Source organism: Orycteropus afer, unplaced genomic scaffold, assembly GCF_000298275.1.
Source record: "Orycteropus afer afer isolate SDZICR_OR568_19922 unplaced genomic scaffold, OryAfe1.0 scaffold00084, whole genome shotgun sequence".
In the NCBI taxonomy this organism is placed as follows: Eukaryota; Metazoa; Chordata; class Mammalia; order Tubulidentata; family Orycteropodidae; genus Orycteropus; species Orycteropus afer.
The window spans coordinates 10,256,770-10,272,341 of record NW_006921671.1 but is presented as its reverse complement, the minus strand read 5'-3'; the positions used below and the strand labels follow the sequence as shown (position 1 = coordinate 10,272,341).

Genomic DNA, 15,572 nt, shown 5'->3' with positions numbered 1-15,572 from the left:
CTGAGCTATCTCCCTGTGCGTAAGCAGCCCTTCTTTCTCCCATGATTGTTTTCTCCAAAGAGTGTATCTACCTCAGGTAAATGTTCAATTCATAAGCCTGTCTTTTGTTTGGCTGGAAGCCAGAGGTGTGGGTTTAATTCCAGACCTGAAGGGCAGCTAGGGGTCATAGTCTCAGTGGTTCCACCAGGCTCGATCGGACCAGGAAACCTGGCCCCCCTCTCTTTTTTTTTTCTCCAAATGATTTTGAGTTTTTTTCCACATTGTTCTCCCTCTCTATCCAGGATCTCCTACATAGCTCCCCTTCCAAGTGGTTGACAGTGGTAGTTGGGCACCATCTAGTTCTTCTGGTTTCATAGTCGTACAGGCTGAGGATCGATCGCATGATGTACCAGTCTCTAGGATTAATTGTTTCCATGAATTTTTGGTTTTTTTCATTCTTCTTTGCTCTGGACAAGGAGAGACCCATTGTTGCATCTAGATGGCAGCTTGCAAGCTTTTAAGATCCCAGTAGCTACTTGCCAAAGTAAGAGGTGGAACAATGTTTTGTATAGTATGTTATGCCAATTGAGCTTGATGTCCCCTGCAACTATGGTCCCAAGCCCACAGGTTCAACTACTCAGTCCCTCTGGGTAGCCGGCTGTGACCGAGAAGTGACTACAACCTTGCCCTATAGTCAGCTCTACTATACACCTGGGAATTCAGATCATACAAACAAACTTAAGGACCATTGTCTGCCAAACCTATACATGGTCTTCAGTATACTCCCTGCTTCATAGACATACCTACTAGTTCAGCCTGTTCACCCATCTATCTACCTGTATACCCATGTTTGCCTTCATTGACAATGCAGTACTGTATGTGCAAAAGGGTTCATCTTTGTCATCTGTACCTCCCATGTACCTCTCTATGTCTTTCTCTTCCTCAATGCCACCATATTGATCACTCACATTGGTTACACTGTCTTTCTCTTCACCCAAATCAATACTTATCTCTACCTATCTAACTGTGTTCCCTTCCCTTCCCTCCCACCCCGGTAACCAACAAAGAAAATGTCTTTCCATAGATAAGCCTTTCCTTAACTTTTACAATAATAGACTAATATAATATTTGTCCTTTTGTGATTGACTTATTTCACTCAGCATAATGTCCTCCAAGTTCATCCATGTTCTGCGGTGTTTTGCAGATTCTACATTATTCTTTAGGGTTGCATAGTATCCCATTGTGTGTATGTACCATAGTTTGGTTATCCATTCCTCAGTTGATGGACACCTAGGTTGTTTCCATCTCTTGGCTATTGTAAATAGTGCTGCGATGAACATGGGTCTGCTCTTGTCCTGGCTCTCACTTCTTTAGGATATATACCTAGTAATGGGATTGCTGGGTCAAATGGTATTTCTAATTCCAACTTTGTAAGGAATTGCCTACTGCTTTCCACAGTGGTTGTACCATTTTACAGTCCCACCAGCAGTGTATGACAATCCCAATCTCTCCACATCCTCGCCAGCATTTGTTATTTTCTGTCTTGTTGAACTTTGCTACTAGTGCTGGAGCAAGACGGTATCTCGTTGTTTTGCTATAAGCATTCTTAAATCAATCTTTTGGTGCATGTATATACACATTTCTGTTGGCTGTATACCTAGTAGTGGGATTGTTGGGTCACAGGATGTGTGTTGGAGCCTTGGTGGCATAATAATTAAGCACCCAGCTGCTATCTGAAAGATTCATGGTTTGAACCCACTCAGAGACCCCACAGGATAAATACCTGGTTATCTACTTCTGTAAAGATTTAAAAAAACAACAGAAAAAGTCAATTCCAAGTCATAGAGACCCTGTAAGACAGGATAGAACTGCTCCATATGGTTTCCAAGGCTGTGATCTTTAGAGAAACAGATTGCCACATCTTTCTCCCATGAAGCATTTGGTGGATGTGAATAATCATCCTTTCAGTTATCACCAAGTGCTTAACCACAGTGCCACCAGGGCTCCTCTGTAAAGATTACAGCCAGGAAAACCTTGAGTCAGAATGGACTCAAGGGCAGCTAACAACAGGGTAGGTGTATGTTCAGCTTTACACATGTGTTTAGCTTTAATACACACTGAGTTTTTCATAGTGGTCACATTAAGTTACACGTTCATCAATTTGTTGTTGTTGTTATGTGCCGTCGAGTCAGCCCTGACTCATAGCGACCCCTCCTTGGGTTTCCGAGGCAGCATCACTACAGAAGTAGGATTGCCCAACCTTCCTTCCGAGGAGTGACTGGTGGGTTTGAACCGCCAGCCTTCTGGTTAGCAGTCAAGTGCCTTAGGCACAATGCTACCAGAGCTCCTGCGTTCATCGATAGTATATGATAATTCATTTGCTCTATTTGCCAATATTCAATATTGTTAATTAGTTAATTTGTTTTAATTATAGCCATCTATTGGCTAAGTAACAAGCTCTGGTGGCTCAGTGGTTAAAGCATTGGGCTGCTAACCAAAAAGTCAGTAGTTCAAATCTGCAGCCACTCTATGGGAAGAAGATGAGGCAGATTGCTTCTGTAAAGGTTTATAGCCTTGCAAACCCTATGTGGGCAGTTCTATTGTGCCCTAGTGGGTTGCTATGAGTTGGAATCAACTCGCTGAAAGTTGACTTGGTGTGGGTTTGGTTTATTGGCTAAGTAAAAGAACTCTGGGGCCACAGTGCCGAAGGCATTTGACTGCTAACCAGAAGGTTGGTGGTTCAAACCCACCAGCCGTTCTGTGGAAGGAAGATGGGACAATCTACTTCCATAAGGATTTACTGCCTTAGAAACATAATGGGGGGTGCTATGAGTCAGAATCAACTCAATGGCAGTGAGTTTGTTTTTTTAGCTTTTTGGAATCATATTTTCATTTAAATTTACTTTTCCCCAATGATATAAAATAAAGCATTTTGCCATATGCTTATTGGTCATTTGGAATTTTCTTTAGTGAAGTTATTGTTATTTGTTACCATCAAGTCAGTTTCAAGTCAGGAAATACCAGGTCAAAGTTTTACCCATTTTTCTATTGGATTTTCTTTTTCAAAACTTTTCAATTATATTTTTAAAACTTTTATATTTTAAAACTTTTTATTGAGGGATTTTCTTTTTCTTACTCATTTATAAGGATTCTTGAAATATTTTGGATATTTAAAGATATATCTCCATTAATTTTATGTATTGCTGATATCTTCTCTTTCTGTGTTGCTTTTTTACTCTTTTAATGGTGCATTTGATAAACATAAGTCCTTAAGTTTAATGATATCCAATTAATTCTTTTTCCTACATGGTTAGTGCTTTTGTGTATAGTTTATGAAATCCTCCTCACTCCAAGATTGTGAAGATATTTCTCATGTGTTATCTTCAAGAAATGTTACTGTTTTGTCTTTCATATTTAGGTTTCTGATTAATTGGAAAGTGATTTTTTTTTTTTATGCATTGTAGTTAGTAGTTATCAGATCTAACTGACCAAGCACCATTTAATTAAAAAAATGATTCTTTATCCATTATATGGAAGTGGCATCTGTGCATAAATTAAGTGACCCCATATATAAATGTAATTCTGGACACTCTGTGCTATTTCACTAGACCAATGGGGGTCACTATGAGTTGGAAACTGCTCAATGGCAGTAGGTTTTTTTATGTTTTAATTGGCTACCTTGTACAAAACTATATTGTCTTAATCCCCCTAGGTAAATAGTTCTTCAGGAAGTGGTCATATAAATCCTACAGTTTATTCTTCTTGCTATTTGACTGTTGCATTTCTGTGTAAATTGGAAATGGATATTTTGGTTGGAATTGCATCAGATCTATACATCAATTTAGGGACATGGGACATCTTTATAATATTTTGATTTCTGACCAGTGGACATGATATTTCCTTCCATTAATTATATCTCAGTCTTTATAACTTGTTTTTCAAAGAGTTTGCCTTTCTTTTCTTTCTTTTTTTAATAATTTATTAACAAAAATATTTATAATATCCTCATAATTTTTAATGTGTGTGGAGTCTGTTGTAATGTAATAGTCCTTTTTGATATTAGTCATTTTTGCTTTTTTTCCCCATTTATTCTTGCTTATTAACAATTTTATTAGTTCTTTCAATGAACACTTTTGGCTTTGTTGATTTTTCTGGTTTGTATGTTTTCTATTTGGTTGCTGCTCTAATATTTGTTATTTATTTTCTTTATATTTAGTTTTCTTCTCTTGTAGCTTTCGTAATCGTTGTTCAAAATATTGATTGTATATGGATTTTAATTCTAAAATGCTGTAACATTTTATAGTTTCATCAGCAATATACTAAGATAATCATTTTCTGCATCACCAACAACAGTAGAATAATAGATGGTTGGTGGTGATGTAGAAATATTTTGTCAGTAAGATGGATAGAAAGTGAAAATTTGGATTTTCCTAAACAGGTGTCTTTAACATGCCATGCTTAGAATATTATCTACATAGAAATTGGTGTTTCTGTTCACTGGAGATTCTGCAAATTCTTCTTGGATGAAGTGATGCCACAACTATGGTATAGATAAAGTCCAGACAACTTTGGTATTATATAGTCTCTAAGATACCTTCTAAGAAGCTCTGGTAGTGTAGTGGTTAAGGCATTTGGCTGCTAACCTAAAGGCTGGTGGTTTGAACTGACCAGCCTTTGGAAGAAAGATGAGGTAGTCTGCTTCTGTAAAGCTTTACAGTCTTGGAAACACAATGGGGGTCACTATAAGTCAGAATCAATTCAATGGCAGTGAATTTAGTTTGGTATTTTAAGATACTTTCTACATGCCTAAGGTATTTGACTGCTAACCAGAAGGTTGGAGGTTCAAACCCACCAGCCACTCCAAGAAAGGAAGACTGGGCAATCTACTTCTGTAAAGATTTACTGCCTCAGAAACCCAAAGGGAGTCTCCATGGGTCAGAATCGACTAGATGGCAATGAGTTTGGTTTGTTTTTTTTTAAATAGGGAATTGTGAGATGTGATAAAATTTGAGAATTTTACTGGGAAATATCACCTTATCTCATTTTGAATTTTATAGCAAGTGGCCAGCTGTTTACCAACAAACTCTCAAGAATCATAGAAGCCTAAAATGTCTATTTTCTTTTATAGCAATGGAGACATTCCTACACAGCTTCATATGAAATTTATGATTTAAATAAAAGGTCAGTGATGTCCCCATAAAACGTATTAGGCTTTTCTTATCTAGCAAAAAAAAAGAAAAACCTGCTGTGATATATTCTTTTGGTAATGCGTCTTTCCTTTTATCTTTTTTCCAGGCAGCTGATTACAGTTGAGAGAATTCCAAACAACACACAGTGGATCACATGGTCACCAGAGGGCCATAAATTGGTTAGTGAGTGTTTCCTATTGTCAGAAAAATATTGGCTCAAATCTTTCATACGTGGAAGCTACTAACCCTGATATCAAACTGTCATTTTAGGAAGACAATACTTAACTATAAAATACAGTGTTAATTGCGCAAGATAACATCTTATCAGCCAAACACAGCAAACACAACTTTTAAAAGTTTCTGATTTACTACTTGGGGATTGTTTAATCACTAGGAAAATGTTTGTCAAACTCTTAAATCCTAATTATCCTGTACTTGGGTATTTTTAAGAGTCACCCCTGCTTTCCCCTAGTTCTGTGATCTTCTCTGTCATTGTATATCTTTCTGCTCTCCAGTGCTAGGAAAATATCAGAAGCCCAAAAGAATCTAACAGGAAGATGGAATGTTTATCTGCAGTTGAATTCCCTCCCAGCATGCAACAGTACTCTCTCTACTCACCCTCACCTAGAAAGAAATACACAGTTGACAGTGGCACAGTTATAATGTTTAACTACCAGCTGAAAGGGTGGTGGCTCAAACACAATGGCAAGACAGGCTTGGCAATCTGCTTCTGAAAGTTCACAGAGCCTTGAAAACCCTATGGAGCATTTCCACTTTGCACACATGGATGGCCGTGAGTCAGACTCCACTCGGCAGTAACCAACAACAACAGCATCCTATGGAAGTGGTCAGTCTTCTAGGTCTTTTCACACACTTCAGCATCCAAATATTGGTAGTTTCAAGCTTCTTCTTTTAACATACTAAGAATGGATTAGCTTTAGGATTATTTTTGAGTTATAACATGTAAAATTGTGATTTGAGAACATGAGGGAGGGAGTGACTAGTCTTCAATGTGGTCAAATTGAATAACTAACCTACAGTAATAATTTTACTTGCATGCCAATATTTTTTTAGGATGAATTTATTGATAAATGTTTTTAAAACTTCAGGATAAAATACTACATTGCATATTATTATTAATATCAACCTTTTTTCTATCTTTCTAGGCATACGTTTGGAACTATGATGTTTATGTTAAAATTAAACCAAATTTACCAAGTCAGAGGATCACATGGACTGGAAAAGAAGATGTGATATATAATGGAATAACTGACTGGGTTTATGAAGGTAGAGATTTTAAAACTTTGTCAAATGAGCAAATCTGGAAGCTTTTTAAAACAGTTCAAATTTTGTTTTAAAATGGGACATTCAATGGCATTGAAAACAAGTTTTGTTAAAGAACAGCCATCAAATCTCTTTTAGAGCTCATGACAGCAGGTATCTCCTACACCAGGGGGTTCTTAGCAGTGGTTAGTGGTGCCTATGTCCTCATTGTTTCACAATACTCCTTTGTCTTTGGTTGACTGTAACAAAAAGCCTTTCAATGTAGGTAACTTTTCTGCTTTAGTGAAGCATAAAAGCATGGAGATTAACATCAGGTGTTTTTCTAACCAGACCTGCCTAGCCCAGAAATCACTGAAGAAAACTAAGTACTCCCACAACATTCCAAAAGATGACAGAATATTCTCGGGAGGTGGGAGCGGAAAGAGGAAAAAACATACCTCTTTTACAGAGGAGTTAAGATCATTTGAACTTGGACAAATAATTATTTCCTGTTTTTAAAACAGAAGAAAATAACTAGAAAGGACTAGAAAAAAATGAATAAAAAAACAAATTAAAATTTTTGAAAAAGGATGTTCTGTGTTTTAGGGTAAACATTTTTAGAAAATATTAGAAAACAGTTTAGAAATTTTCAGAAGATATCAGAAAAACATTTTTAATATTTACAGTTACCAAGGTAAAAGGCGGTATGAGTCTATTTTAAATCATTCACAGGGTTGCCTCATACTTACTAAAAGGACTCATCCTTGTTTCATCCTATTATCTCTTCTTCATTGTCCAAACAATAATCTTTCTTCATGATTTAATTTTGGTTCTTACTGAAATTCAAGTTCCATTATAAGGGGGAAATGAAACAAGTTAAAAAGTAAATAAAATCCCATGTCCTAGAAATAAGTATTTAATTGAAATTTACGATGATACTAGTTTCTTAGAGATTTAAAAAAAAAAAAAAGAAAATCTTTAACAACAGGTGGACAACAACACAGTATCCAGAATCATCAACTTGAACTGAGTAATGCCTTTTCCAAAACCTGTGGCCCTCTCTCTCCAAGATAAGAACACAGCTAACATTAACTTCCTTTCTACTACAGATAATAGCTTTAAGGATCTCATTTTGCCCATTTTGTGACTAATCCATTCACATACAGAAGAATGGCTTCACAGCTCCAGTGTGAGCCTTGCTCTAAAAATGGAACTCAGTCCCTACGGAAAAGTCCCATCATTGGTTTTGTGCATTTACAAATGATCCATACTTAGAAAAGAACACACTTGTTTCTCCATAAGGAGCTCTGGTAGTATAATAGCTAAAGCATTCAGCTGCTAACCAAAAGGTAGTCAGTTCAAACCCACCAGCAGCTCCATGGGAGAAAGATGAGGCTGTCTGCTTGCATAAAGATTCACAGCCTCAGACACCCAATGGGGGTCAGTCACTATGACACTATGAGTAGGAATCAACTCGATAGTGGGTTTGGTGTTCTTGGTTCCTCCATGTTTCTGTTCTCCTGTTAAAGCCACCCTCTTTGCTGTGGCCATGAGACTTATTGGAAATGAATGAGGGTACAAGTTGAGAATCTGTAAGTTTATGAGTTATAGAAGAAACAAGACTATGAGGACTATGAGGCCATGTGCCTGCCTCTGGAGGGAGACTCACAAGACAGCTGACCTGCTGGCACTTGTGCCCTTACCCCATCCTATGTCCCAAATATTTTTCTCCATGTTTTCACTTTGATTTATTTTAGATAGTAAGTATATTCTTTATAAAAATAATACTTTTTATGCTGGTATAAAATTAATTACATTACATTCATACGAAGTAATGCAATTAATTTTTAAATTAATTTATTCATATTTAGTATGAATATGATGTAGTGTCTAAGGTACTTAACTGCTAACTGGAAGGCTGGCAGTTAAAACCCACCAGCCAGCCACTCCTCAGAAGGAAGACTGGGCAATCTACTTCCATAGATATCGTCATTGTCGTTATGTGCCCTCGAGTCAGACCCGACTCATAGCGACCCCTCCTTGGGTTTCCGAGGCAGTATCACTACGGAAGTAGATTGCCCCATCTTCCTTCCAAGGAGTGGCTGGTGAGTTTGAACCGTCAGCCTTCTGGTTAGCAGTCGAGTGCCTTAGGCACTACCGCCTTGGAAACCCAAGGAGGGGTTGCTATGAGTCAGAACCTACTCAAAGGCAGTGAGTTTGGTTTGGTTTTAGTATGAGTGTAGTGACCTAACCCAGAGCTGTAAATGAGAACTTTTGGTGAGCAGAAAGATGAGAATGGATAGACACACAAATAATTTTATAACATGGGGCACTTCTTCCCTTTAAAGTATTAGTGTTGACAGTGGGGGCTTGTGGCAATTCAAAGCGTTTCACCACTGAATGCCAACCACCTATGAGGTGCGGAAGATACAGGAACATATGCTGCCCAGTTGCTGCCCTCAGGAAATTCATTCTAGAGAAGGAGATAAAGATGCCAACAAATGATAGTCATTAAGTATGTTGAGTGTCCTGTTTAGGACAGAGTACTAGGTCCAGAGAGTGCATTAGGAAGATCTGAGAGTCAGGACAAGAGGTAGCATGCATAGAGAGGGGAAAGATGCCAGAGATGCCTATGTTGTTGTTGTTGTTGTTATGTGCCCTCGAGTCGGCCCCGACTCATAGCGACCCCTCCTTGGGTTTCCGAGGCAGTATCACTACAGAAGTAGGATTGCCCAGTCCTTCCGAGGAGTGGCTAGTGGGTTTGAACCGCCAGCCTTCTGGTTAGCAGTCAAGTGCTTTAGCCACTATGCTACTAGAGCTCCTAGCCAGTTTTATATCAGGAAGGGACTAGAAATCTTCTCCTTTCTTTGTCATTCTTCCCTCTTTATATTTTTTTATAGATAAAAGGCAAGTGTAAATGATTCCTTCATTCCTAAGACTTTGAATTTTACCAGAAGTAGTTTTATAATATGGTTTAATTACTTTGCCAATGGGGAAAAATATGTTCTATATTCCAAACAATCATGTAGTTAAAAACATAGAACACTATCTGCTACCTACATTTGAAAGTAATATAAAAATCCAAAATTTTGCTGTAATTGATTCATTTTATATAATTGCATCTTTATCACAGGCTAGTGTCAGTGAGTAGAAGCTACAGGGAATGAGACATCAAGTGAGTATATGAAGTTCTTAGTGGAACTCAATTGGTATCACAAAGTCTTGGTTCTAGTTCTTGTCTCAGGCAATTCACTCCATCTCTCCACTCCTTGGTTTCTTTCTCTGTAAAATGGGCTATGAGTAGATTTACCCAGGGATCTTCATGAGGAATAAATAAGAATGTTTTTTTTTTTATTCCAAGCTGCCACCTTAAAGTAACTCAATGATATGTGTTTGAAGTATTGAAAGGGAGAGTAGTCTGCCTTCCCAGCTTAAATATTTAAACTTAAATAGAGTTAAGAAGGGGCAGTATAGCATGGAGATGGAAAGCATGGAATTTGGTGGCTCTGTGTTTATTAGCCATGTGACCCTAGGCAAAATACTTGTCCTCTTTAGGCCTGCCTCATTTTGCCATTGTATAATGGGATATCGTGGGGAGCAATTGAGAGATAAAAGCCAGTTGCTTGTCAATGCCCGGTGCATAGTTAGCATTCATTAAACGTCAGCTGTTCATCAATGTTAGCAATCATTATTGCTATTTTTTTATTGTGATATTATTGAAAATGATCGTTTAAATAAAACTTGTAGAGAGGGCTGAATCAACAACAAAAAAGCAATTGGAACAGAAGATTTCCTAACCCTGAGGTCCTAGTTTCTCTGTTTTTATTTTTATGTTTACATTCAAATCAATACATAAGACTTGTGGATTAAATCTGCATAAAGAAGTAAAAGTCTTTACCTAGTCTACTTGAATCCTTTATTCCCAGATAGTAAAAGAGGTTTTGGCATTTTAGGAGCCAGAGATTGGCTATCCCTTGTATAAACAGCAACCAATTGCTATCAAGTCTATTTTCACTCATGGCGACCCTGAGTGTCAGAGTAGAACCTCACCCCATAGGGTTTTCACTGGCTGATTTTTCAGAAGTAGATTGCCAGGCCCTTCTTTCAAAGCACCTTTGAGTGGACTTGAACCACCAGCCTTTCACTTAGCAAGCCAATTGTGTTAACTATTTGCACCACCCAGAGACCCCTGTTCTTTGAATAGAGCTGGTAATAAACATAGGAAAGAGTTGCATTTGCCAGGGACTGAGAATGTACCAGAAAGTAAGACTTTTTCTTTCATTTGCTTCTCTCTTTGACCTGCTTCTCTTACCCATCAGCATAATTACCAGAAACCAAACACCCAAACCCACTGCCATTGTATCAATTATTGACTCATAGCAAGCCCTCATTGGGTTTCCAAGGCTGTAAATCTTCACAGAAGTAGACTGCCTCATTTTCCTCCTGCAGAGCAGCTGGTGGGTTTGAACCACTGACCTTCTGGTTAGCTGCAGAATGTCTTACGCACTACACCACCAGAGCTCACTACACACCATAGAAGGGTGTTAATCCAAGAGAATTTTCAGTTTCTGGGCTGGGCAAAGGAGATGTTTCTCAGTAGGGGTCTTGTGGAGCTCTTTGCTGTACTAAATCCATCCTTCCCACACCTTGTTTGTGCCAAGAGTAGTAAACTCTGGGCACCATATTGGTTTGATAGCCTGGAGCTACACACCACCCACCAGTACCCTGCGGGTTCAGTACAAACTGAGCCCAGTCAGGGAGAGTGTGCTGGCATGTTGACTGTTTGAAAATTAGAAAGGAGAATCAGCCTCCTGTGTGAAATTTACTTTTAGTATGTTTTGAGGCATAAATTTAGAGGATTATAAAATAAAGAAAAAAATGTAGAGCATATATTAAATATTGTGTGCTAAAATATTCTAAAATGGTTCAACGGGTTACTTATTTTTACAATCCAGATATAATCGTGAAGATTTTATTTTTATTCATTTGTATTACTCTGAATTTGGAAGCCCAGCAAATGCAAAGTGGTTCATTAGTTGAACTCTACTGTAATTACTAAAGCTAATGAGAACAATATTTTGAATGCCAAAGCCAATTTATCAGCTACTTCTTGCAACAGAACAATTTATGTCTTTTTTCAGAGGAAGTCTTCAGTGCCTACTCTGCTCTGTGGTGGTCTCCAAACAGCACTTTTTTAGCATATGCCCAATTTAACGACACAGAAGTCCCACTTATTGAATACTCCTTCTACTCCGATGAGTCACTGCAGTACCCAAAGACGGTGCGGATTCCATACCCGAAGGTCTGTGCTCCTATCGGCATAGTGGTTCAGTGATTTGATGGGAGGAGAATGGTTTCATTTAAACCCTTCCTGCTAATGAAAATATTGTCAGTCTCTCTTCAACAGCTTGCTGTGATTACTCTTGCTGAAGTCAACAGCATCTGGCAATTTTAAAGTATTTTTATTATCCTAGGAAAGAGTGTGATTTAAGGTTTTGTAATTTCTCCAAAAACTTTGAGGAATGACAAGCAGAAAAAGATGGGAGAAATGCTTTTGAAAGAGGTAGGGGGGAATGAATATGTTTGAATGGAGGAAAAGATAGGCTGTCATTGAATCAGAAGCTCATCTCATTTGCAGGCGGTGGAATGTGCCCTAGACCAAGTTGAAAAGCGTGGTTGTATATCAGATTGCATTGCTAATTAGCCAGTTACCTGACTAGTTCTAGTGTTTCAATTATAGATTTGCCACTAATGTAAAGTTTGCAGGTCCTACATTAGGAACAATAGTGATATGCCTCAAACAGTGATAGGCTGTTTCCCCCCTCTAGGGTGCATGTTTATTAAAATTGAAGAGCTTTGTTAAGCTGTATAAGCCAGGAAAGGGGGACTTAGGAGGGAACCAGAGATTCTTCACTAGGACCATAATAATTATGGCTACAGTATGGTCTGTGATCTGCCGGAAAATCAAATAGTTAAGTGTTTTTGCTGTAAGCAATTTGGGAAAAAGAATTTTTATTTTTATCAACTCACTCAATTTGCTTTATGAATCGTTGCCATTTTAGGAAGACATTGTAAGTTAAAAGAAATCAGAGACTAAATATGGAGATGTGTTTGTCACTGAAATGTTATTTTTTTGATGAGTGAAACTGGCAAAAACAAAAAACCAACATAAAATGTTCTCACTAAAAATACCATATTATTTAAAACTAATCTGTCAATCAAAGATTTATTGTGAAAAAAAAAATCTATAAAACCCTTTTAAATGGTATATTGTATAAACATTGATTGTAAGGCTCCAACACGGTGACACTGAATTTGGGAGTAAAAAGTATATCTTCATAATTAAGATTATTGGCCCTTGGCTCAAATATACTAATTTTCCTGGTGAATGTACCTTTGATCAAACCAAAGGTATTCTTCATAGTGACCAGTCATGAAAGACTTCTTGTCTTGTGGAGTCAAGCTATATTTAAAAACAATAGAATTTAATTCAAGAAGTTTATCCTCTCTTACATGAAACACAAAATTTTGAACATTCATTATTTAAAGAGGAAGGCTTTGGGACTTTAAATAATACACATTATTCTGTCTAAATGTGAAAAGATTTCCCAACTCTTATATTCATTTTGTGTAGCTTAAATTGTTTGAATGTGTCTGTTGCTAAAATTTATGACCATAATGCAGATATTATTGTGTGGTTTAAATTTGTGTAGCAATGTTGCTTTTTCACGAATACTAATCTCATGGTTACTTTTTCCTAGGCAGGAGCTGTGAATCCAACTGTAAAGTTCTTCATTGTAAATACAGACACCCTCAACTCAACCACCAATGCAACTTCAGCACAAATCACAGCTCCTGCTTCTGTATTAATAGGGTAAGACTCTTGACTGAATGCTTGGTTTGCAAATAGTTTCCAATTCCCAGGGAGAATATTCTAAAAGTGAGTAGCAGAATCCATCGCAGCCTCCCATGCTGTCACCTCTGCTGGCAGTCATTCAATCTTTCATTCAGCAACTCTTTGTTGAGCACCTACTTTAAGTCAGGCACTGCTCTACTGATGAGAATTCTCAATGAACAAAGTGGACGAGTCCCTGGTCTCATAGAACCTATGCTCCATTAGGGGGAGGCAAGCAGTAACCATGTAAACAAATAAAATACAAACGTCAGATGGTGACAACTGTGAAGAAAACTAAAGCAGGTATCTTAGGTATTAATGCTGCTATAACAGAAATACCACAAATGGATGGCTTTCACAATCAGAAATTTGTTCTTTCACAGTTTAGGAAACTAGAAATCCAAATTCAGGGCACCAGTTCTAGGGGAAGGCTGTAAGTTCTGAGGGAAAGTCCTTGTCTGCGCAACATCTGTGGGCCCTGCAATGCTTGGAGAGCTACGGGTGCTTGGCATCAGTCTTCCCCTATGTCTAGGAGGTTCTCAGGAGTTCCGGTGGCCTAGTGTAAGGTATTTGACTGCTAACCAGAAGGCTGGTGTTTCAAACCCACTGGCCACTCCTTAGAAGGAAGGTTGGACAATCTATTTCCACAATGATATTGCCTTGGAAACCAAAGAAGGGGAAACCAAAGAAGGGGTCACTATGAGTCAGATTCACTATTAGTCTGATGTGATTAATTGGGTTTTTTTTTTTTTTTTTTTTTTTTGGTGTTAGGAGGTTCTCAGTGCAGGGTCATGCTTCACTCCTGGCTGTTCTTTTTTTGGTGGTAATCTGCTTCTTCCATCTCTACTAGCTTTTCTAGTCTTTCATCTCTTGTAAGATAAAAGATGATACAGGTCACATCCCAGGGAAATTCCCCTTATATCTGGATCAGGGCTGTGGCCTGAGTAAGGGTGTGGCATCCCACCTCAATCCCTTTACAATTGATTGGCTGATCACATCAGATCACACCATGGGGAAGATTGCATCATTACATAAATACCACAACACTGAGAATCATGGCCCAGCCAAGTTACACATATTTTGGCAGGATACAATTCAGTCTATGATGGCAAGATAAAGGAGAATAGAGATGTTAGAGGAGGTCAGGGAAAGCCTCCCTGGTAAGATGACTTATGAGCAGAGATATGAGGACAAGCAGGGACCTAACTGTACAGAGAGCTGAGGCACAGTGGAAGAGCAAATACAAAGACTGCAGGGGGACATGATTGGTTCATCAGAGGGACAGCCAGGAGGCCCCGGTGACTAGAACAGACCATGGCAGTGAGCCACGTTAAGACTTAGAGAAATCCAGGGAAACGATTAAATTTAGGGAATGTAATGTGAGACTGGTGTGCCTCAAGATGTCACTTGCTTAAATAATCTTTGGTGGTTTGAAATTCTTCCATCAAGCACCTCCAGTTCCTAGCTAATTTTCCTGTGAAAATAACCACAATATTAAAACTCAAACCAAACTCACTGCTGTCGAGTTGATTGTTACTTATAGCGACCCCTCCTTAGGCTTCTGAAGGAGTATCACTACAGAAGTAGATTGCCCAATCTTCCTTCTGAGGAGTGGCTGGTGGATTTGAACTGTCAGCCTTCTGGTTAGCAGTCAAATGCCTTAGGCATTATGCCACCAGAGCTATTAACCACACTATTAGGTGCAATTTATGGCCCTTAAGTAGTAGCTCTTTATTAATTTATTGTAGTGAAATGACAACTAGCACATTTTGGGAGTCCCTGGGTGGTGCTCATGTTTAATGGGCTCACCTGTTACCCAAAAGGTTGGAGACTTAAGTCCACCCAGAGGTGCCTGGCAATCTACTCCCCAATTATTAGCCATTGAAAGCCCTATGGAATGTAGCTTTACCCTGATAAACGTGGAGTCTCCCTGAGTTAAAATTAGCCTGACAGCAACTGGTGGGTTTGTTTTTTTAAAAAACACATATTGAGCACTCACTATGTACAAGGTATAGGGCATTATCACATACTTTATCTTATTAATTTTAAAAATAACCATCCCTTTATAACTACTGTAATTATACACCTGTTTTACAGAGAAGAAAATGAAACTTACAGGTTAAGAAAATTACCAAGTAGGAGTCTTTATTAAAATCTGTATTTCTCACTGGAAAGAAAGAGCTATTAAGCATTGTACCATGACCTACCTTTTTGTGAGTACAGCTAGCGCCAACAGATTCCTGTAG

The 15,572-nt window shown here is 38.2% G+C and overlaps 1 protein-coding gene across 1 annotated transcript in view; it reads left to right on the top strand.

The window, feature by feature from the left end:
• Positions 1-15,572, top strand: part of DPP4 (dipeptidyl peptidase 4) — a 118,460-nt gene that overhangs the window by 50,677 nt on the left and 52,211 nt on the right. Inside the window, exons 7-11 of the mRNA XM_042781074.1 lie at positions 5,108-5,160; positions 5,275-5,347; positions 6,335-6,455; positions 11,573-11,733; positions 13,193-13,305. Of these exons, the coding sequence (XP_042637008.1) occupies positions 5,108-5,160; positions 5,275-5,347; positions 6,335-6,455; positions 11,573-11,733; positions 13,193-13,305 (521 nt within the window). The remainder of the gene's footprint in view (positions 1-5,107; positions 5,161-5,274; positions 5,348-6,334; positions 6,456-11,572; positions 11,734-13,192; positions 13,306-15,572) is intronic.